The sequence below is a fragment of the Musca autumnalis genome, unplaced genomic scaffold, assembly GCF_047663935.1.
Source record: "Musca autumnalis isolate F117 unplaced genomic scaffold, ASM4766393v1 scaffold_3, whole genome shotgun sequence".
In the NCBI taxonomy this organism is placed as follows: domain Eukaryota; kingdom Metazoa; phylum Arthropoda; class Insecta; order Diptera; family Muscidae; genus Musca; species Musca autumnalis.
In genome coordinates this window covers 52884810-52910481 of record NW_027411866.1, presented here as the reverse complement: position 1 = coordinate 52910481, position 25672 = coordinate 52884810, and the positions used below count along the sequence as shown (strand labels likewise).

Below are 25672 nucleotides of genomic sequence, written 5' to 3'. Positions count from 1 at the left end.
TCACAGCAGCCACTTTCCTCGAACTGGGGATTAACCTTGAGCCAGATAAAGCAGAAAATTATTGTACGAACATAAAATAAGAACACTTTTCACGGTGCTCTTGAACCAACTTTATACGAAAAGAGCTTAAACATGGGAAGTTTTTGCGGATTCTGAAACTACTATGTTCATAGATGAAAAAAATCAAAAAACAAATAAAATACGGCAGAGCGCTTTTTAAATAAATTGTGGTCACATTTTTAGTGTTTTTTCAATTTTCAAGATTTTGCTGGGAAACGGCAAGCCATATCAAAATTTTTGAGATATGTATGTCGCATTTTTTGTCCGATTCAGCTTAAAATTTGGGGCTACAATTTGTTTAGCCCTAGGAAGAACGCTATTGCTTTTGGTGAAAATCGGTTCAAATTTGGATATAGCTCCCATATATATTTTCGGATGATTTGATGTATTTGCTCCACCAAACACGCTATATACGTCCGATTTTGATGAAATTTGGAACGTTTGACTGAATTCGGTCTAGAAATAAGTGTGCCAAATTATATCGAAATCGGTTCAGATTTGGATATAGCTCTCATATATATTTTTTCGGTCGATTTCGCGTATTTGCTGCACCAAACACGCTATATGTGTCCGATTTTGATGAAATTTTGAATATGGTACTGAATTCGGTCTCAGAATAATTGTGCCAAATTATACCGACATCGGTTCAGATTTGGATATAGCTCCCATATATATGTTCGGCCGATTTCACGTATTTTCTGTACCAAACACGCTATATATGTCCGATTTTGATGAGTTTTGAATGTGTGACTGAATTCGGTCAACAATAATTGTGCCAAATTATACCGAAATCGGTTCAGATTTGGATATAGCTTCCATATATTTTTCGGCCTATTTCGCGTATTTGCTGCGCCAAACACACTATTCAAATCCGATTTCAATGAAATTAGGAATGTGCGACTGAACTCTGGAAATAAATGTGCCAAATTATATCGAATCGGCTAAGATTTGGATATAGCTCCCATATATATTTTACATATTCACAGTGGTGTAGGGTATCATATAGTCGGCCCGCCCGACTTTGATCCTTTCCTGGCTGTTTTTTTATGATTTTTTTATCTATGAACATTGTAGTTTCAGAATCCGCATACATTTCGAGTTCCCATTTGAAGTCTTGCCGTTGCCAAGGCTTTCACTGCCAATACGAATGGTTCGGCTTGGGACAGCAACACTGAGTGATAGTAGTAAGCATGCCCGTCTTGCCACACAGAAGGTCTGTGGTTCAATCTCTGACTAAAACATCACAGTTTCTGTGTTGGCAAATACCATAAGCAAAAGCTAGTCAAATTTTCTGTGTACTTCACCTACAATATTCGACACGCCGCACAGTGGTCGAAATCACTGATCTAGCGGCGCGAAATGAATAACATGCAAACGAATGAAGATATGTATCTGAAACTCAGTTTGTGTCCGTGGGTAATAATGGCCTAAATATGAACAACATTAGCTAATATTTTGGTATAGCCCCCATATAACGGTACCTTCCTATTTTCGGTATTATGAGGATTTAAGCGACAAATTAGTTGTAATTTGGTACTTAGGGTTCCTAGTGGTAACTAAAACTTTCTACCAAAAATTGCGGACATAGGTCCAAGTTTGGGTATACGCCAATTTTTAGATAGCTCCCGATTTTCAGTACTTTGGGGGATTTAAGCTACCTTTTCCGACAAAATTAGGTGTAATTTGGTGTTCACAGTAGTCACAAACATTCTCCACCAAAAATTGTAGACATAGGTCTACGTTTTGGTGTTGGGCCCATATAACAGTACCTCCCAATATTCGGTATTTTGAGGATTTTGTCCACATTTTCAGACCAAATAAGCTAAATTTTGACATTGGAGGTTCTCGTTGGTTATACATCTTCTCCACCAAAAATTGTGAACATATGTAGGTCTACGGTTTGATATAGCACCCATATAACTGCACCGTCGGATTTTTGGTATTTTGAGGATTTAAGCTAAGCATTTATCAGCAATAGTTGCGGCTAGTTGCAGCCAAATTTTGGTTATTTTGAATCTAGGAAGTCCAATATATCTCGTTGGACTGATCATTAGCTAACATTTGTAAGAACTTAACTTACGGAAAAATATCGTTAATTACCGAAATTATCAGTAGTGGGATTCTGTAACTCATTTTTGCTGTTATCGATAATTGTCGGTAAAAATAAAATGCTTATATATATATGACAAATATTGATGATCAAAATCTTCTGATACAGAAGAACAAATAAAATAAAGGTGGAAAAAAGCTGCCTCAGTATTTGTAATAAAGCATTGAAAAATAGGGTTACCAGCCAAGTCGGACTATAGGAAAGGTTTGGAATTAAATGACTAACATTAAAATAAATAAATAATTCGAATATACAAATTTCGAATGATTTGTGATATAAATGCTAGTCTCCAAGCTTAGCCTTCGTCCACCCACTAAAAAACACCATTCAATATGCCTGATGATCGGTCTAACCACCCGTGAAACGTAGCATAGTGGTTGAATGTGTGGGACTTCGGTGGATTCCTAATTTTTCAATGTACCTATTAGGTCTAAATAGCTCAACTCGAAAGAGAATTAATTCAAATATCACTCTAAAAATGACCTTCGCCTTAATAAGGCAAAACAAAAAAAAAATTATTTCAGCATGAGCCAGGCTGGGATTCGAACCTGGGACCCCAACAACCAAGTGACACGGTTGCAGGCGTCTTAGCGTTCTAAGCCACCATCAACTTGTCATTCCGATGACAAATATTGATGATCAAAATCTTCTGATACAGAAGAACAAATAAAATAAAGGTGGAAAAAATCTGCCTTAGTATTTGTAATAAAGCATTGAAAAATAGGGTTACCAGCCAAGTCGGACTATAGGAAAGGTTTGGAATTAAATGACTAACATTAAAATAAATAAATAATTCGAATATACAAATTTCGAATGATTTGTGATATAAATGCTAGTCTCCAAGCTTAGCCTTCGTCCACCCACTAAAAAACACCATTCAATATGCCTGATGATCGGTCTAACCACCCGTGAAACGTAGCATAGTGGTTGAATGTGTGGGACTTCGGTGGATTCCTAATTTTTCAATGTACCTATTAGGTCTAAATAGCTCAACTCGAAAGAGAATTAATTAAAATGCTTATAATTTCGATAATTAACGAAATTTTTCGGTAAGTTAACGATGAATAAAAAGTAGTCGCTAGCCTCTACCGACACAAACAGTGATGCCAACTTTTCTTTATGTTTTTTGTCATAATTTTGCGATTTAATTTTACCGATTTTTGTCGGTAACAGCAAAAATGAGTTACAGAATCCCACTACAGAATTTTAATTTTACCGATTTTTGTCGGCAAATCAAAAAATGAGTTAGAGAATCGCACTACTGGTACCTTAAACAGGAGTCTTTCCTGCCTTCAGAGTCCTCACGATATTTCGTATTTGTTTCATTGCCCATCTAAGGCAACAAATAAATCTACCATCTACTTTGAAAAGGGCAAAACCTATGGAAATCTAATTTTAAATCAGCAATCGGCACACAACAAAACTTTGAACAAACACTGATTTAAAACAGCAATCCGCATCCCTTTACTCGCGAGCAAACAAAGAGAGCTTCTCTCTCCACTCACACAATTTAACTCATTGAAATACCATGCATTCACACAATGACAACAGTGTTTGCTTAAATTTTTGTTGTTTCAGAGCCCTTAAGATACTTCGCATTTTTTTTCATTGCTCATCCTACTTTGAAAATGGCAAAGCCTATGTAGATCTAATTTTAAACACACGTGCACCAAATGTAACCATAGAAACCACTGTGCCCTATACTAAACCTGCAAAACAATTCTCCTACTCTTTCCTTTCTCGGACGAACGACAAAGTCAAACAGCAAAACAAGCAACTGGTTCGTAGGTATAGTGTTCTGTGTCACGTGAGATGATTGAAATTGAAAAACGAGTTCTTATTTTGTTTTGTAGGAACGTTTCGATGCAATAAGGCAGCAGTCTAGCAGATTTATTAACGACGTTTACCGGTTTTTTGTTTAGTACAGACGATACCACATAAATGTAATTCGTTTTTATAATTAGATATACATACATATTTAGGATACAATGGGGTGATTTCGCAATGTTGTTGATAATTTTTTATCGATAAATGCTCAATTTTCTATTAATGGTGTTAAAAAAGAAGTTATTCGGGGGTTATTCCGAATGAAAATTACCCGTGAGTTTTGTCATCTGCCGTTTCAACTTAACGAAGAAAGTAAGGAAACTCATGGGGAGTTTTTTTCGATAAAGGAGATTCCTCACAATTTTGTAAGATTTCGTGGTTCGAACATTTCACAATTATGATATGTACGAGTATTTTTTAAGGTAAACATTTATGTGGAATCGACTGTAATCACTGTATGTACTATTCTCATTAACTGCATCTTTTGTCAATAATTAGCAAGAATTCGAAAGCGACAAATATGATGATGAAGGTTAGAATGTGTTTTATGGGTTTTACTTATTTACTCTATTTCTTTTTAAGCGTCTGCGTTTAGCTTAGTTCTTCTTCTGTCATGCTTTCGTGTTTCATTTTGTTTATGTCTAATATTTAATATTTTTTAACAAATACAAGTAGGAGATTATACTGTTATCTGGGGACATGGTTGCCATTTTTTGGTATAGACATGTACATATATAGAAACAAATATGACTTAAATATGTAGATACATATTAACCCAAAGTCCCATGAGAAGATTTCCTTGACTGTCTGAATTAGGCATATAAGCTTTAGCTTACATCTGTCCAGTATTGTTCCTAAAATATCCGAAATATTCCTACTTCGGTCATAGACTAACGAAGACATAGACGTCGGAATGCTCTCATCGAGTATGTTCGAATTGAGTGTGGTAAATAAGTAACTCAATATAAAATGCCAAAAAATAGAAGTTAATAAATATTTTGTTCTTACAAAAGACTGCATGGGAATAGTTTTTGATGGTAAAACTATATCTTCAGATAAAAATATCCAAGAAAATATTGTAATTTTCCCCAAAAATCGTCATTGAACTTTTTTGAGTTTTCGGGTTTGAGTGACTTGACCGCGGAAAAAGTGAGTGATCCGACGTCTATGTATGTCAGCCATGCACGCGTCTTTACGAAAAAGTTAACTACAACTCTCTTTCCCATACAAAACCCAAAATAGCATTCTCTTCTTGTGCACCATTGATGTATGTCTTCACCCAGCTAGCAATTTTTGCCGAGGGCTCTGATATCAGATTTTTTTCCGAGATCTCGTTGCGTTTTTTTCCGATTAGTTTCCGAGTACTCTGCACATTCTCTGAAGGGAATTTATTTATGCGTGTTTCTCTATTTCTCTACCCTTTCTTCCGAAAACTTTCCGAGTACTCTGCACATACTCGGAAAAAATGGTTAGTTTCTTTTTCTTGCGAGCAAAATTCCCGAACTTTTGCTGAGAGTGCTGAGAGTATAAGAAATTCAAAGAAAAGGGAAATTTTTCTGTTTAGTTTGCATGCTGTAGCTTGTTTTTTAGTTATTTGGCAGATGTTAAGTGAGTAAGACGTAGCGGAACAAATAAATAAAAATGGGAAGTTTATATACACATTTTCTAAAACGTGTTTTTTAATCATTAAAATTGGTAATTCTATTTTAGATAAAAACAACAGTGTGATGACATATGAAAACTTTCATAGGAAAGGTTTTGTTTTAAATTATCAGCGATCAGCAGCAAAGAATAGTATATATAATATTATTCAATTTATAAAGTTCAACAAATAAAGAAGATAATTATTGAGAAGTTCGCATCAAACATTCGATAATTTCCGATTTTTTTTTCAAACCTCGGATGAAACCTCCGATATTTTGCCGATTTTTTTCCGAGCTTCGGATGAAACATCCGATATTTTTCCGAATTTTTTCCGAGCTTCGGAAGAAACATCCGATATTTTTCCGATTATTGTCCGAGCTTCGGATGAAACATCCGATATTTTTCCGATTTTTTTCCGAGCTTCGGATGAAACATCCGATATTTTTCCGAATTTTTTCCGATTTTCGGATAAATATTTCGAAAATATTCCGATTTTTTTCCGAAGATCGAATCAAACATCCGATAATAATCCGATTTTCGAATATTCCTTCAGATTTTTTTCCGAATTTGTGCAGATAATCGAAAATTCCCTTAAAATTTCCCTTTTTTTCATTCGAGTTTTTTTACGAATTCTTTCAGAATTCGGAAAGAAACTCTAATATTCCTTCCGATTTTTTTCCGATAAAACTTTCCGAATTCGTGGGCACCTTCACACAATTTTGTTCCGATTTCTGAACGAATTCGGCATCAGAATCGGATACTTGTGCAGAGTTTCGTTCCGAATTCGGAAAAAAATCGGAAAAAAATGTTAGCTGGGCATTAGTCTATGCTTCGGTACTTCATAGGTAATTGTAATATCCTCGCTTTGTTCCGCAGTCTTGGTTCAAATACAATTCACACACATTCTCTGTTAGACTTGGCAACATTGTTTGGATCTGCTGAGACTAGCTTACATTGTATGTAGGTGAAGAACCACACAACAGAGTGATACATACAAGCTTACATATGTATGTATATTGCTCAAACGTAATAACAAGCCAGTATTACAAGTATCTATTGTCTAGTCTTAATTAGGGCTATTTAAACATTTTTTTGTTTGTTTTCAAATGTCATTTATTGTCGGCGTTGTTCTAGGGTTGCAGCAAACGGGGTAAGCATTTATCGAAATGCAAGGTTAATTGTTTTTTGTTGTTGGTAAAATGTTACCGCAAAAAAATTAATAATTGCATCGTGTATTTTGTCATTATCACGTAAAAAAGGTATTTAGCTGCATTGTGATTTAGAAATCAGAATGGGATTTTTAAATGAATCATTGAAAAAATTCGAATTTAAATTGAGTTAGGTTTCGATCAATCACTTTCTATTGATTTATGGCCTGTTTCACGTAGTCCCAATTTACATTAGGCGAGTTTACTTGCGGCAATTGTCAGTTTGATGGAGAGAGAGGTGAGGCATATGGTAACCCTTTGCCTCTCAGCCCCCTCTCTCACCTACAAACTGACAATTGCCGCAAGTAAACTCGCCTAATGTAAATTGGGACTAAAACGACTCGAATTCAAATTCGTTCGAACTTTTACCAAACTTCTGTTTTTTGAAAAATATTTGCTTCATTTGTGTTTTCAATCAAACAAAAATGTTCTGCAATAACAGGAGTTTGGTAGTAATGTGAACGAATTTGAATTCGAATCGTCTTAGAGAAATGGGCCATTAATTGTTTGGCTGCTTTAGCTTTAAATGCCATTTAATCTTACAAAAGATTAAAGAGATTTTAGACACTGGTTATCAAATGCCAATTGCATTGCATATCGGTCGAATAAATCCTGATGAAGGCGGTTAACCCGCCAAAAAGCTATAATATAAAAAGGCTGTTATACGAACGCATTAATAAATATTATGGAAAGGTAATAATCACAGTCAGTTATCTCACGTGCGGCAGTATAGATTAAATCCCGTAATCTAACTCAAACCTCTACCATGTAGGAATGGAAAAAATCCTATCTCATTATACCCTCCACCATTTTTTGAGTTATGTTACTCTTTGAGTAAATGAGAGATATATTCTTGATCAGGATAAAATTCTAAGTCGATATAACCATGTCGGTCTGTTGAAATCAAGATACAGCTCGCAATTTTTAAGATAGAGCTTTGTAATTTGTTATAGAAGTTTCTATTACTCCTAGGATATTTGGTATTGCAAATGGGCTATATCGGTCCACGTTTTTATATAGCCCATATACCACCCGATTTTCGGTATTATGAAGGTTTTAGCCTCATTATCACTTAGTCTTCGTTGGGGGTATAAAACTTCCCCCTCGAAATTTGTCGGTATAAGTCCACGCAGATTTTCGGTGTTTTGAAGGTTGTGGCCTCAATATTCCTCAGAAATGGCTGAAATTTGGTATGTCTTCGTTGGGGTATAAAACTTTCCCACAGAAACTTGTCGGTACAGGTTCACGCCTTAATGTAGCCCCCATAGAACGGTACCTCCCTATTTCCTTACTCGGTCTTCGTTGGGGTATAAAAGGTTGTGGCCACAACAACCCGAAATGGCTGAAATTTGGTATTTAATCTTTGTTGGAGGTAAAAGCCTTTCTGACTGAAATCCGTCGGTATAGGTCCACGTTTCGATATAGCTCCTAGAGAACGGTAACACCCCGATTTTCGTAACTCTGAAGGCTGTGACGTCAATATCCCACCAAAAGACTGGAATTTGTTATTTATAAAATATTCCAGAAGAGAATTATCAGTATAGGTCCGCGGGATCCTATATTCCCCATAGAAGCGTATCTCTTGATTTTCGGTATTTTAAAGGTTTTACTGAAATATCGGAAATTTGATATTTTGTCTTCTTTAAGTATAGATCGACGTTTTGATATAGCCCCATGGAGCGGTACCTACCAAATTTCGGTATTTTGAAGATTAGCCACAATGTTTTACCGAACTAGCCGAAATTTGGTATTTAGTTTTCTTTATAAACGGAAGGAAACTAATTGTTCCATTTTATTTCAATACAATTCGTGTTGAAGAGTATAACAAGTTCGGTCTGGCCGAACTTAACGCCGTTCTTATTTATTTTATACTAACGACCTCCTATAAGAAGAAGTTTTGCTTGCCACATTTTATCTTTTCAAGGGGCCTTTATTTTATAAAAATAGCTCCCTGTTTAATTAAATATATCTTTCCTCTACACATAACACCCTTACCAAGCCATTCACTATTTTTATTAGAAAATAAACCTTTTCGCTAAATGAACAAAGTCAGATTTCCGTTTCCCCCTTAGCATCGAGTTTCCAGGAGGCATTTAAGTTCCATCGATCCATATGTCTCTGTCTGGTATTAATTTTTCTCACAAAGCAACTACATTTGTTTCGGGTACTCTGTATGATACAATATTATCTATTGAGTATGACCTTGTAAACGGTTATATGCTTCGACGATATATTACGTGGTCCCTTGATCCACTCGTCCGCTACCTTGAATTTTTTGAATGCGATGACTGGTACATGCCAGAAAACTTCTCCACCCTATATAACGGAACCGTCCGATTTTACGTAATTTAAAGTTTCTATCTACATTTTTGGCCTGAATTAGCTTCTATTTGGCATTTAGGGTTCTCAGTGGCCCGAAGAAACCCTGACGAATTTTGTTACAAAACCATAAAAAAGAACCAAAACACATTTTATTCTCCCACAAGGTCACAGGCATATGTCAAATCCTCTCACAACTACGGCAAACTACACGTGCCTGGGAGGGAGCGCTTCATGTTTTGACAGTGTTTCAGAAACCTCTATGCTCCTCAAAGAGTTAAGCGGAAAAGAAGAAGTAAAAATTTTTAGATTCTTGGAGGTTCTGGAACAGACATGATGTTAACCTTAAATGTAACCACCAACAAAGTTTGCTACATTGGGACCATTGCCAAAAAAAAAAAAAAAAATAATAATAATAAAAAATTCAAGATTGGCAAAAGATTATAGGCACCATTCATTCACTTTTAAAATCAAAGTTCTCGACACTGAAAGGAAGATCATCAATCATCATCTACTTGAACTACGACTACTTACCTTCATGTTATGTTCAACCAATTTCTCACTCGAACATATCATATAGACCAAATAGGCTCGCACTAACTCCCATGTTGTTTTGCTCTTGAATGCCGCAACCGGATCGTTGAAACCAACGTCCAACGGATCGCGTTGTGGATTCTCGGGTACATTTGGTGTGGGAGGCGTGCGACGTAATTGTGATTTGGAATAGACAGATGATTTCTGCTCATCACTAATTGTTTGCGTTGCAGTTACCGTTTGCGATTTCGAGGCATTAGTATGCACACCACGCTGCTGTTGTAAGTATTGCCGATGATCATTGATGGAGTTGGTGGTGGAGGCAAACAATGTCTGGGGAAAAACACGTTGACGTTGATTAAAGACCGTCGAATATTTCAATTCATTATTGGACCAATTGCTTGATGAAGATGATGCTGCTACTCCCGCTGTTGGTTTATAAGAGCCAAATTGACGTTTACCAGCACAAAGACTGCTGGAACCACTAACGCTACAGCTATAAACTAAATTGGTACGTTGAGCACAGATGGAACGCAAAAACGCCATTACACACGCGCTCTAACTTGGATTGAAAGAAAGTACGGTACGGTTGTCTTTTGTAATTGGTTTCCCAGAGGATACAATTTCTTTAGTATTTTTTTTCGTTCTTTATAGTGGTGAATATTTCCACGATTTTCGGTTTTTTAGGAACGTTTGTTGTATTTTATTTTTTTGTTTTTTCAACAAACACTTTTTCGCATGTGCTTTTGGATTTTCCGATTGAATCAAAAACAGAAGACAAAAACTCGTTGATGTCACAAGAAAATGTTTTTCACACTGAAAGAAAAAGAACAAAAAGTAAATAACAATGTTGAAGTTTATTGAAGGGAAAACTAAAAAAATGAGAAAATGTCACACAATCAACTCTGCGAGTGATAGAAAAAACACCCTCTTTTGGAATGAATGCTCTTGAATGATGAATGATTTCTCTCTTCCTCTCACTCTCTTTCATAAAAAATACAATTTCTATATTATGAGAGAGAATTGTTGTTGGTTATTTTTCGAAATCATGCAAAGTCAGGTTTCCATAGTAAGTTCGAAACAGCTTTGCATTGATTTCCGCCCTTAATTTTTGCCACCCTACAAAGTTATCTAAACTATTTCACTTTTCATGTCATATGCACAAATGAATAAAGAACGTCTGAGCAAAATTCTAAATAAGTTGTCCTTTGTCAGAATTTTGTGGCTCTTTTTTTGAACGTATGAACTTCTATGAAATGGATCCTATTTTGGGAGTCACTCCTTTGGATAGAAATTGCACCCACCAATCATTTTTATTTTAGTTGGTCAACGTATAATTTTCTTTTTTTGGACCATTATATCAGGAAGCATGGACTTGCCCACGAAAAACAAAGATCGCTGTAAACCGGATCATATGAAATACATTCGGTAAAAATTTCCAAAGGATCCTCGAACAGACCTTAAAATACACTTTAACAAATGTTAAACTTTCGTGAGGAAGGTACCTTAAGGGAGGACCCTTTGTACTCGAAAATGCCGAAAAAGTGTTCGACTGGCATGCAGTTTTCTTGTGTGTTTACACATGCCAGTTCAAGTTCAATTTCAAAATTATTTTAATCCGCATATAACACACAAAATTGCATTATATTTCAGATTTAAAACACAATTCACAACATATTTTATTATTTTTATTTTATTTCGTTTTAAAAAGATTGTTTTCAATCATAAACATAATGCCGCCTTTTCGGTATTGTATAATCCCAGAGGGTAAATTATTTGTCAACCCATATTTTCATGAAAAACATCAACATTATTTCTTTATTTGCCACTAATATATTGCAGCTACCGAGAAGTATTATTTTTATTTCATAACCTTTTTGAAAAAATGCATTAAATCTTTGCATTCTTAAAAAAAACAAATTGTACATGGAATAAAAAAATAGTCTCGGCAACTCTTTTTTCATTTTCGACATATCACTGGCAGCCAGTACAAAATTTTACTGGCATGAAAAATCTAGTGCCAGTGGAGTCGATAATTCAAAAATGTAATTGTGGTAGTAAAATATTGTGTATGTATTGAATTTTACGAACTGCCACTGGCATGTGTAAACGCTGGGCAAGTTTGGACAAAATATTACGAGATCCAAAGTTTGGACCAAATCGGTTGTCCCGTTTATGAGATATCGCGTGAACCATGTTAGCAAATATTTTTGAACTTGAGTGGGGGAGGTATTGGAAAGAGTGGACCATCTTTGAACTTTTCCTAAGATTCTCAGAAATATTACGATATGCAAAGTTACAACCAGCGCAGTATACGGTTCGAGTATCCCTGTAGGGGTTCTTTACAGCTTTCGGGCTTTTTTCTTAGGAAGTATGGACTTGCCCCGAAAACCCTTTTACGGTATACCAGAGTATAACCTGTTGCAAAAAATCAAATCGATTCAAGGGGAGGACTTAAACTACAATTTTCCGAAATTTTTTTGTTGGTGGTACCCCATGCAGTGGACCGTCCATATTCTAATCCATGGTAGAACAATAAAAGGTAACAGCAATACACAGCTGACTGGGTTGTAACGTTAGTGTCAAATTCCATACGACATTTTATATATTTATTTCTATTTCGATGTACATTAGGCATATATATATTCTTTAAAATACACTTTAACAAAAATGTTGAACTTTCGTGGGGGAGGTACCCGAATGAGTGAAGCGATATGACCCATTTTCGAACGTGATCTAAGTTTGGACAAAATATCACGAGGACCAAATGTTGTACCGAATTGGTTGATCCATTCGAGAGTTATAGTGCGCCCAGCCAGCCAGACATTGCGGTAATGTCTTAACCCAAAATGGCCTGTCTAATAATTTTTTAGGCTATCGACGGTAAGAAAGTAGTAAATGTCGAAAACGTCATATACCCGTAGAAAACGTATAAAAACGTCATAAACTTAATAAATGTATGTTACGAACAAGTCTGTCTTTGTTATTGAAGAGCTTCCGTACCTTTTTTGAAAACACAAACATAATGCCTGTTACTACGATAATAATTTTTCCTTTATGTTATCGAAAAAATAGTACAAATTAGTAGATTCTTGCAGTCCTGGAATAGACAAATATTTTTATTAATATTTTATGCTCTGTTCCAGAAACTGCAAGGAGCTACTATTTTTTACTACGATAACATTTTTTCCTTTATGTTATCGGAAAAAATTATAAAAATTAATAGATTCTTGCAGTTCTGGAATAGACCAAGAATTGTAAAGACTGGAAAAGGTGCATAATGCAAATATGTTTATAAACATAGTATATAAACATGTTGTCAACAACAGGGGTATGTTATTAGGTTTGTCCTTTTACGTACTGAACTTTACTGAACATTGTTTCTTCAGTAATGTTTAGCAACATTTCAATTATACAATTGTCAAAACTTTACTGAAGAAAAAATGTTCAGTAAAGTTCAGTACGTAAAAAGACAAACCAAATGTTAAAAACTCCATTATAGCGCATTTCGGCTTATACATACGAATTGTAGGAAAGCAAAAAGTTGGACTTAGGATTGTATTCCATAGCAGTTTCCAGTTCATTGAATATGAACTAAGCGGTTAAAAACGCCTGAAATTGTTAACTACTCAACAGAGTTAACAATTGACTTTTACCATCTTAGTATGTTTACATCTTTGTACTAATTTTTACTACGATAACATTTTTTCCTTTATTTTATCGGAAAAAATATATAAAAATTAGTAGATTCTTGCAGTTCTGGAACAGACCATTAGCTTTTAAAATAATTGAAATAATTGAACGCCATCTGCAATACATTGTGAACATTACCACTACTTTACATATACAGTCGAAATCGCTTATAACGTCGTCGTTTATAACGTCATATCGGTTATAACGACGATATCCAAAAGTCCCAAATCTCTGGGGCCCTTTATAGCCCTATCGCTTATAACGACATATCGGTTATAGCGACAAATTCCGTCGGTCCTTTGACCGACGTTATAAGCGATTTCTACTGTATTAGCTTTGTTAAAGTTTCTTCCATTTTAACTCGAAAAGCGTTCCTAACCCTAAAATGTAGTAAAACTTGAAACAACATTTAACAGAGAGCATTTCAAAATGCTTTCTCTTTTACTACTTTCTGCTCGACAAATTTCGTGATGTAAGAAGTGGAAAATCTGTCAAACTGCTGGTTTGACATTTATTTGACAATTAAGGCAACGGAAAAAAAGAAAACAACGCGGACTGTCAAAGCAAAATAAAAAGAAATAAAATAATGTAAATATAAATAATAAAAAATATAAGCCAGTGAAATAAAAAACAGTGAAATTTATTTTGTTTGTTGTTATTTTTAAGCAGCCATTTTTTTACATTGCTGCCAGATCTACTATTTTTCCGTTCCTTTACTTTTGTGCAAAACTTGTTACGTGAGAACAATTTTGACAGTTCTCTCTCGTTCACGACTTTTGCGGAAAGTTCAATTACGTAATTTCCAATTCATGGACCACATATTCAATGAAATATTTCTGTGTTAAATTTCATGGTAGAATAAGAAAAGGTAGCAGCAATACACAGCTGACTGAACTGGGTTGTAACGTTAGTGTCAAATTTCATATGACATTTCATGCATTTATTACTATTTCGATGTACATTAGGGACATATATTTTTTGAGAAAAAAAAATATATCATTCGGAAAAAAACCAGTTCCCAGAAAGACTTCTTCATATCAATGATATGTAACCTCCTCCAAGTTCGAACGATAAGCCGCGCAGTAAATCCCCTCTTGTAGAGGCGATACAACGTTTGTTAATATGTGAGGTATTTTGTAAAAATTTAAAAAATAAAGCCCTAATAAACATGTGCTTCTTTGATTTCAAAAACAAAACATTGAAACAGCTTCTCCTTTTTCTATGAATTTCCAGCGACCCCAAACTTTTCTGCAAGAATTCTACTTTCTGCGAGAATTTATGCATTTAGTGGAATGATGTGGAAACATAAAAATTAAAATGTAACGAATATTCAATTCGTGTTTTCCAAAATATTCAAGCAAATGTGAAAAATTATTAGTTTTTTAAATTCCAATAATTTATAGACATTTCCTTGTTTTGTTTACAAATACAACTGGCAGTAAGTCCCAATGTTCCAATTTACATTAGGCGAGTTTACTTGCGGCAATTGTCAGTTTGTCGGTGAGAGAGGGTGTTGAGAGGCAAAGGGTTACCATATTCCTCACCCCTCTCTTCATCAAACTGACAATTGCCGCAAGTAAACTCGCCTAATGTAAATTTGGACAATTTACATTTGGCGAGTTTACTTGCGGCAATTGTCAGTTTGTAGGTGAGAGAGGGGGCTGAGAGGCAAAGGGTTACCATATGCCTCACCTCTCTCTCCATCAAACTGTCAATTGCCGCAAGTAAACTCGCCTAATGTAAATTGGGACGAACGTTACAAACAAAAACAAATTCCTTTGTGGTTGTTGTTCGAGTTGTATTTGTTGTAGTATTTACTTTACCTTATATTTGTTCTACCATGCATGTAGGGGTTATTTACAGCTTTAAGGCTTTTTTCTTAGGAAGTATGGACTTGCCCCGGAAAAAACTTTTACCGGATTACAACTTGTTGCAAAAAATCAAAACGATTCAAGGGGAGGACTTAAACTACAATTTTCCGAATTTTTTTTGTTGGTGGTACCCCATGCAGTGGACCGTCCATATTCTAATCCATGGTAGAACAATAAAAGGTAACAGCAATACATAGCTGACTGGGTTGTAACGTTAGTGTCAAATTCCATACGACATTTTATATATTTATTTCTATTTCGATGTACATTAGGCATATATATTTTTTAAAATACACTTTAACAAAAATGTTGAACTTTCGTGGGGGAGGTACCCGAACGAATGAAGCGATATGGCCCATCTTCGAACGTGATCTAAGTTTGGACAAAACATCACGAGGGCCAAATGTTGTACCGAATTGGTTGATCCATTCGAGAGTTATAGTGCACTCCAGCCAGCCAGACATTGCGGTAATGTCTTAACCCAAAATGGCCTGTCTAATGATTTTTTAGGTTATCGACGGTCAGAAAGTAGTAAACGTCGAAAACGTAATATACCCGTAGAAAACGTATAAAAGCGTCATAAACCTCAAGAATGTATGTTACCAACAAGTCTGTCTTTGTTATTGAAGAGCTTCCGTACCTTTTATTGAAAACACAAACATAATGCCTGTTACTACGATAATAATTTTTCCTTGATGTTATCGAAAAAATAGTACAAATTAGCAGATTCTTGCAGTCCTGGAATAGACAAATATTTTTGTTAATATTTTATGCTCTGTTTTAGAACCTGCAAGGAGCTACTATTTTTTACTACGATAACATTTTTTCCTTTATGTTATCGGAAAAAATAGTAAAAATTAATAGATTCTTGCAGTTCTGGAATAGACCAAGAATTGTAAAGACTGGAAAAGGTGCATAATGCAAATATGTTTATAAAACATAGTATATAAACATTTTGTCAACAACAGGGGTATGTTAATGTTAAAAACTCCATTATAGCGCATTTCGGCTTATACATACGAATTGTAGGAAAGCAAAAAGTTGGACTTAGGATTGTATTCCATAGCAGTTTCCAGTTCATTGAATATGAACTAAGCGGTTAAAAACGCCTGAAATTGTTAACTACTTAACAGAATGTTGTTATGATATCGTAACAACAGAGCTTAGCTCCATCTAATGACAAATGTTAACAATTGACTTTTACCATCTTAGTCCCAATTTACATTAGGCGAGTTTACTTGCGGCAAGTGTAGGTGAGAGAGGGTGCTGAGAGGCAAAGGGTTACCATATGCCTCACCTCTCTCTCCTACAAAATGACAATTGCCGCAAGTAAACTCGCCCAATGTAAATTGGGACTTAGTATATTTACATCTTTGTACTAATTTTTACTACGATAACATTTTTTCCTTTATGTTATCGGAAAAAATATATAAAAATTAGTAGATTCTTGCAGTTCTGGAACAGACCATTAGCTTTTAAAATAACTGAAATAATTGAACGCCATCTGCAATACATTGTGAACATTACCACTACTTTACATATACATATTAGCTTTGTTAAAGTTTCTTCCATTTTAACTCGAAAAGCGTTCCTAACCCTAAAAAGTAGTAAAACTTGAAGCAAAATTTAAGAGAGAGCATTTCAAAATGCTTTCTCTTTTACTACTTTCTGCTCGACAAATTTCGTGATGTAAGAAGTGGAAAATCTGTCAAACTGCTGATTTGACATTTATTTGACAATTAAGGCAACGGAAAAAAAGAAAACAACGCGGACTGTCAAAGCAAAATAAAAAGAAATAAAATAAAGTAAATATAAATAATAAAAAATATAAGCCAGTGAAATAAAAAACAGTGAAATTTATTTTGTTTGTTGTTATTTTTAAGCAGCCATTTTTTTACATTGCTGCCAGATCTACTATTTTTCCGTTCCTTTACTTTTGTGCAAAACTTGTTACGTGAGAACAATTTTGACAGTTCTCTCTCGTTCACGACTTTTGAGGAAAGTTCAATTACGTAATTTCCAATTCATGGACCACATATTCAATGAAATATTTCTCTGTTAAATTTCATGGTAGAATAAGAAAAGGTAGCAGCAATACACAGCTGACTGAACTGGGTTGTAACGTTAGTGTCAAATTTCATATGACATTTCATACATTTATTACTATTTCGATGTACATTAGGGACATATACTTTTTGCGAAAAAAATATATCATTCGAAAAAAAACCATTTCCAAGAAAGACTTCTTCATATCAATGATATGTAACCTCCTCCAAGTTCGAACGATAAGCCGCGCAGTAAATCACCGCTTGTAGAGGCGATACAACGTTTGTTAATATGTGAGGTATTTTGTAAAAATGTAAAAAATAAAGCCCTAATAAACATGTGCTTCTTTGATTTCAAAAACAAAACATTGAAACAGCTTCTCCTTTTTCTATGAATTTCCAGCGACCCCAAACTTTTCTGCAAGAATTCTACTTTCTGCGAGAATTTATGCATTTAGTGGAATGATGTGGAAACATAAAAATTAAAATGTAACGAATATTCAATTCATGTTTTCCAAAATATTCAAGCAAATGTGAAAAATTATTAGTTTTTTAAATTCCAATAATTTATAGACATTTCCTTGTTTTGTTTACAAATACAACTGGCAGTAACGTTACAAACAAAAACAAATTCCTTTGTGGTTGTTGTTCGAGTTGTATTTGTTGTAGTATTTACTTTACCTTATATTTGTTCTACCATGCATGCATGTAGGGGTTATTTACAGCTTTAAGGCTTTTTTCTTAGGAAGTATGGACTTGTCCCGGAAAAAACTTTTACCGGATTACAACTTGTTGCAAAAAATCAAAACGATTCAAGGGGAGGACTTAAACTACAATTTTCCGAATTTTTTTTGTTGGTGGTACCCCATGCAGTGGACCGTCCATATTCTAATCCATGGTAGAACAATAAAAGGTAACAGCAATACACAGCTGACTGGGTTGTAACGTTAGTGTCAAATTCCATACGACATTTTATATATTTATTTCTTGGTCTGTTCCAGAACTGCAAGAATCTACTAATTTTTACTATTTTTCCCGATAACATAAAGGAAAAAATGCTATAGCAGTAAAAAATAGTAGCTTCTTGCAGGTTCTGGAACAGAGCATCTATTTCGATGTACATTAGGCATATATATTTTTTAAAATACACTTTAACAAAAATGTTGAACTTTCGTGGGGGAGGTACCCGAACGAGTGAAGCGATATGGCCCATCTTCGAACGTGATCTAAGTTTGGACAAAACATCACGAGGGCCAAATGTTGTACCGAATTGGTTGATCCATTCGAGAGTTATAGTGCGCTCCAGCCAGCCAGACATTGCGGTAATGTCTTAACCCAAAATGGCCTGTCTAATGATTTTTTAGGTTATCGACGGTCAGAAAGTAGTAAACGTCGAAAACGTAATATACCCGTAGAAAACGTATAAAAGCGTCATAAACCTCAAGAATGTATGTTACCAACAAGTCTGTCTTTGTTATTGAAGAGCTTCCGTACCTTTTATTGAAAACACAAACATAATGCCTGTTACTACGATAATAATTTTTCCTTGATGTTATCGAAAAAATAGTACAAATTAGCAGATTCTTGCAGTCCTGGAATAGACAAATATTTTTATTAATATTTTATGCTCTGTTCCAGAACCTGCAAGGAGCTACTATTTTTTACTACGATAACATTTTTTCCTTTATGTTATCGGAAAAAATAGTAAAAATTAATAGATTCTTGCAGTTCTGGAATAGACCAAGAATTGTAAAGACTGGAAAAGGTGCATAATGCAAATATGTTTATAAAACATAGTATATAAACATTTTGTCAACAACAGGGGTATGTTAATGTTAAAAACTCCATTATAGCGCATTTCGGCTTATACATACGAATTGTAGGAAAGCAAAAAGTTGGACTTAGGATTGTATTCCATAGCAGTTTCCAGTTCATTGAATATGAACTAAGCGGTTAAAAACGCCTGAAATTGTTAACTACTTAACAGAATGTTGTTATGATATCGTAACAACAGAGCTTAGCTCCATCTAATGACAAATGTTAACAATTGACTTTTACCATCTTAGTATATTTACATCTTTGTACTAATTTTTACTACGATAACATTTTTTCCTTTATGTTATCGGAAAAAATATATAAAAATTAGTAGATTCTTGCAGTTCTGGAACAGACCATTAGCTTTTAAAATAACTGAAATAATTGAACGCCATCTGCAATACATTGTGAACATTACCACTACTTTACATATACATATTAGCTTTGTTAAAGTTTCTTCCATTTTAACTCGAAAAGCGTTCCTAACCCTAAAAAGTAGTAAAACTTGAAGCAAAATTTAAGAGAGAGCATTTCAAAATGCTTTCTCTTTTACTACTTTCTGCTCGACAAATTTCGTGATGTAAGAAGTGGAAAATCTGTCAAACTGCTGATTTGACATTTATTTGACAATTAAGGCAACGGAAAAAAAGAAAACAACGCGGACTGTCAAAGCAAAATAAAAAGAAATAAAATAAAGTAAATATAAATAATAAAAAATATAAGCCAGTGAAATAAAAAACAGTGAAATTTATTTTGTTTGTTGTTATTTTTAAGCAGCCATTTTTTTACATTGCTGCCAGATCTACTATTTTTCCGTTCCTTTACTTTTGTGCAAAACTTGTTACGTGAGAACAATTTTGACAGTTCTCTCTCGTTCACGACTTTTGCGGAAAGTTCAATTACGTAATTTCCAATTCATGGACCACATATTCAATGAAATATTTCTCTGTTAAATTTCATGGTAGAATAAGAAAAGGTAGCAGCAATACACAGCTGACTGAACTGGGTTGTAACGTTAGTGTCAAATTTCATATGACATTTCATACATTTATTACTATTTCGATGTACATTAGGGACATATATTTTTTGCGAAAAAAATATATCATTCGAAAAAAAACCATTTCCCAGAAAGACTTCTTCATATCAATGATATGTAACCTCCTCCAAGTTCGAACGATAAGCCGCGCAGTAAATCACCGCTTGTAGAGGCGATACAACGTTTGTTAATATGTGAGGTATTTTGTCAAAATTTAAAAAAAATAAAGCCCTAATAAACATGTGCTTCTTTGAGATCTAAAACAAAACATTGAAACAGCTTCTCCTTTTTCTATGAATTTCCAGCGACCCCAAACTTTTCTGCAAGAATTCTACTTTCTGCGAGAATTTATGCATTTAGTGGAATGATGTGGAAACATAAAAATTGATAATGTAACGAATTTTCATTAATGTTTTCCAAAATATTCAACCAAATGTGAAAAATTATTAGTTTTTTTAAATTTCAATAATTTATAGACATTTCCTTGTTTTGTTTACAAATACAACTGGCAGTAACGTTACAAACATGGTACAATTACTTAGGTAGAAACATCGGCGAATTGCTACAACAAAGCAACTTTTTTTGTAATGTAAACTGTCAAAATTTTCGCCTAATGGTTTCTTGTTGTCTCTTTTTATCACTTGTGTTTGTACAGTGAAGTGAACACATGCTATCTCCTACTTACCGAATCATATGGTTGTTTGTTTTGATTTTTCATAGCGAATTCCTAGTTTTTTTGACGTTTTAGATTCGATCAGCTGGGCTGAGGCATCTACCTAAGTAATTGTACCATGGTTACAAACAAAAACAAATTCCTTTGTGGTTGTTGTTCGAGTTGTATTTGTTGTAGTATTTACTTTACCTTATATTTGTTCTACCATGGCTAAATTTCAAGTATGTAGGTTCCTCTATGTGCCGGTATTATATGCTCTGTTCCACAACCTGCAAGAAGCTACTATTTTTTACTACGATAACATTTTTTCCTTTATGTTATCGAAAAATATAGCAAACATTAGTAGAATTTTGCAGTACTGGAACAGACCAATAAATAAACACACAGTTTTATAATTACATATAACAATTGGTCTGTTCCAGCACTGCAAGAATCTACTAACTTTTACAATTTTTTCCGATAACATAAAGGAAAAAAATGCTATCGTAGTAAAAAATAGTAGCTTCTTGCAGGTTCTGGAACAGAGCAAATTTTATAATTACGTATAACTATGTGCTGTTCATAACAATTTTTCAATAGTTTTCAATGTCTGATGGAAATATTTCGTAGAAGTCCAGAGTGGCGAAAACATTCGACTCCTACTGCAGAAGATTTTAAATAAATTGATGTGTGACAGAAGAAATCGAACATATGAAAACGGCAGATTTATCCTGCATAGTAAAAGTGGTAAATTCTCCACTGACTGCCACGTTTCTAAAACACTGAGCAACAATTTTTCCGTTAAAACAAAAGCTGCTGTCTCCTATTTTGGGTCGCGTTTAAATTTTATAGGTTGTAGCTCTGCGCCGATTGTCCGGGATCGATTTCCAGGACAGACAACGGTGGCTAAATTTCAAGGTTGGCTAAATACCCCTCAGTGTAATGTTGGCGACATTTCCTGAGTATCTCAACCATGTAAAATTTGTTCACAAGTCCCAACTGTTCAACAAAAGGGTTGTCACTCAAAATTTGGAAAATTTCGATTTCTTTTATTTTGTAAAAAAAAACGATAATGATCAACTCCACCAACTGTAAAAATCTCACATTAATTTGTCTGATCTTTTGTCAAAAATACCGTTATGTCACTCTTCATATCATCAGGGTCACTACTTGTGTATCAACAGTTTTTTGTCTCTACTGAAAAATATTTGTCTCTACTGAAATATACAACATTTTGAGTTACTACCCTTTTGTTGAACAGTTGCGAAAAACTCGGTGAAAACAGAAGTTGAGCTAATATGAAGCGGTGAGCACTCATTGATATGAGAGAAGTCTCCCTTGTCCCGTCAGGGATGTTTGTGGAACAATAATTATACCCTACACCACTATGTGTTGGTTTTGGCAAAAAGTTTGTAGCGCATCGAAATAATGGTCGTAGACCCATACTTATATACCAAAATAAATGTCTCAACGAGCTGAGTCGATCTGGATATGTGTCCTTCCGTCCGTCCGTCTGTCTATCTGTCCATCTGAACCTTGTAATCACGCTACAGGTCGCAATTTTGAACGGATCGTCACGAAATTTTGGATGTTGATGGCGGTCCAGGAGGGGAAGAAGCCTATTGAGTTTGGCGATGGTCGGATAATACTTAGGGGTCGGAATGGGCAAAAAACTTATGTGGATAAAAAGACAAAGTTTTTTCCAATGCGAATATCTCAGCTTCTGTATGGGGTATACCAAAAGCAAAACCTGACAATGAAAGTAGAAAATATCACCTTTCTAATGATGCTCGTAGGTGATCAAACAACGAAGATATCACAATAGTCGCAAATAAAACCCAACTTTTCATTCTTGCGATTTTAATTATAATCACGAATATCACAGTTTGGTTGGAGACTTTCCAAAAGCAAATACTGACTATAAAAGTAGAAGATCCCATCTTTACAATAATGCAAACTAGGTCGGCGTAGATGACCAACTAAAGGAGATATCGCAATAGTCGGTAATACATTTTCCATTTTTTTTTTTTTTTTTTTTTTGGAAATCACGCTATAGGTCGCAATTCGGATAGGATCGTCACGAAATTTCGAGGGTTGATGGAGGTTTCACAGAGGATTTAGATTTTGGTGATGGTCGGATAATATTTAGGGGTCGGAATGAGCAAAAAAATTATTTGGAGAAAAAGTCAACATTTTATTCTAAAGCAAATATCTCCGCATCTATAAGGGGTATATAAAAAGCAAAACCTGGCAAGGAAAGTAGAAAATATCACCATTACAACGATGTGACGTAGGTTGTCGTAGGTGGTCAAACAACGAAGATATCGCAATAGTCGCTAATAGAACCCAACTTTTCATTTTTGCGATTTTAATTATAATGACGAATATCACAGCTTCGGTTGGGGATCTTCCAAAAACAAAGCCTGACTAAGAAAGAAGAAAATCCCATCTTTAAAATTACGCAAAGTAGGTTGGCGTAGGTGGTCAAATAATAGAGATATCGCAATAGCCGGTAATACATCCCTTTTTTCCACTCTTTCTGCAATCACACTACAGGTTAGTATAAAAGCCAGATAGGTGAAAACTTTCGTATCTCCCTAAAAGAAATGTTTTCGAGTGAAAAGATTATACACAGAGGTAGTGGTGTAGGGTATCACATAGTCCGTACCGACTATAGCCTTTTCCCACTTGTTTTACTTATTTTCGGCAACATTTTCTATAACAACCCAGCAAAAAATGAAGTTGTACAAGTGGAGTCCGGATTTCACTACATGTTTCGATGCAGTCCACACGGAGTCCTGTGAAATTCACTTCGTACGTTGCATTTTATAAGGAGTTGTTTAGAGATCCCTATAAGCAAGCCAGTTTTTAGGTCCCTACAGCATCGAAAAAAAAATTTCTTCGAAAAATAGTAAAAATTAGTAGATTATTGCAGTACTGGAACAGGCCAAAATAGTGTACATTTCTAAAACGTCATAAAAAATACAAAATAAGAGTTGCGAACATTTTTGCGGTAATTCACGAGACGGAAATTTTTAACGGAGTGGATTTAATATCGAAATCTGTACTGGTGATGGGATGTAGTAGTGCAACGGTACTTGAACTACTGATGAAACTGCATCCATGGATGCAAACTTTTTATTTCGAACATCTTATTTGCATTTAAAACAGCTGATTTTCCTCTCGCCAGCTGTTCATACATCAAGCAAAACAAAATAAAAACAACTTAGGTTATGTTGCGTTTAAAATTTACAATAGATACGCAAATAGTTCTGTCATAGCACGTAAGTCCAAGTCCCCTCCTCAACCCACTTCTTTCAGTGACTGCCACATAATCGTCAGACGGCGGCAGCCAACAAGGCACCCTGTATTTTTGGGGCAGCAAACTTGTGGTGTTTCACATTGTTGTTGGTCTTGTGTGTGGGAAAAAAGAGAGTACATGACTAAATGTATGTGTGTATGCGGTGTTTTCGGTGTGCAACCGTGTGTGTGTGTATATGCGAATTGTTGTTAGTCTGATTTAATGGATTTTTGTCGGCACAGAGGAATCTGGTTGGTAATGCTTCTATAACTTCTGCCTTCGACAATTGCTCTTTTTTGAAGCGTTTTTCTCGCTGCTTGTTATGTTATATAACGACCATTATGTGGCCATTTATGTCCTTATAAGTGAATAAATTTTCACCACACTTTTTCTTTAAGTGAAACGGAAAATAATTCACGCAGCTGGTTGTCATTTTTATTTCGCTAAGATTTGAGTTTTCTTTTGTTTCAAAACCGAAAAATTTAGACAGGGATTATTTTTAGATGAGGCATTTCACTATGAAATTTTAAGTTGATTGCATGTTTGTTGTGGGTAGTCAAAATTTTCGCATGGGTAAAATATTTGCTTTATTATTTTTTGTTTTTAAATTTGCAATTTGAAATTCTCAAATGTTAATTGAGACAACGGCGACATGTGCTGATGAATAATTACAAAGTAATGTTTTTTTCGATTTTTCAAATTTACTTCGTAGAGTTGGTTACAAATTTGTTTTTGCCAATTCAGCTAATTATTTATATTATTTTTGTGCAATTATTGCCGAACACACATCAAGTTTTTTTCTTGTTGTTCTGTTTGTTTTTTTTTTACTTTGTTTCGATTTGAATTGAAAAAAATGTTTATTATTGTTGTATAGAACATAAAATTTCTGGATACTAATGTGAAAAAGAAGCAAGAAAAAGTATACCTAAACCGTTTTCGGGTCTTTTTTCACACTTTTTTATTTTTATATCACAAAAGCACACACAGAGTATACGGACAAAAGGAAGAATGATTTTTAAGAACCACGTCGCGGCGTTCAACGTCAAACGACAACTGACAGAACAAGTCTAAGGAATCGAGTAATAGAGCAATGAGTGTGCCGCCTCATCCAAGCCAGAGAAGCAGCGAACAACGACCACTGGTGGCGATGATACTTTTCTCTGAGAGTTCATGGGTATTTTCTCACATTTGCCGCAATTATCCCCCAAAAATCATTGGGGGAATGTTTGCAAAAAACAGTCTCAAATTGTAAGGGAAATGTTTATTTTCTCTCATTCGTATATTATGTGCATACATACAGCGAAGGAACAAAGTGTATACACATTTCGATATCTTAACGAAAATTTATAAAAAATGTTTATGTGAATATTTACATATTTTTTATTTATTTTATACTAAATATTTTATTTCTGTAAAAAATACAAATGTTTTATTCCTACGGCCCATACACTATGGGCATGCGTAACAGCTGCCGATGAACCCTTGAGTACGTGTGTGATTGACTAGTGTGTGGCATCCCTTCAATCCAAGCGTTTTTTTTTTTTGAGTTTTTCAAGT

The 25672-nt window shown here is 34.7% G+C and overlaps 1 protein-coding gene across 4 annotated transcripts in view; it reads right to left on the bottom strand.

Moving 5' to 3' along the window:
- The window catches only part of slgA (proline dehydrogenase slgA), a 71624-nt gene extending 46352 nt beyond the window's left edge, over nt 1-25272 (bottom strand). For 2 of the 4 annotated variants that reach the window (XM_073976645.1, XM_073976649.1), the window contains exons 1-2: nt 25041-25192; nt 9703-10518 (exon numbers count right to left, since the gene is read on the bottom strand). In XM_073976645.1, coding sequence (XP_073832746.1) covers nt 9703-10248 — 546 coding nt within the window. In that variant the 5' untranslated portion in view covers nt 10249-10518; nt 25041-25192. Of the gene's footprint in view, nt 1-9702; nt 10519-25040 lie in introns of all 4 variants that reach the window. The other 2 variants (XM_073976647.1, XM_073976646.1) reach the window with 2 other exon arrangements.
- Between the last annotated feature and the right edge of the window lie 400 nt (nt 25273-25672).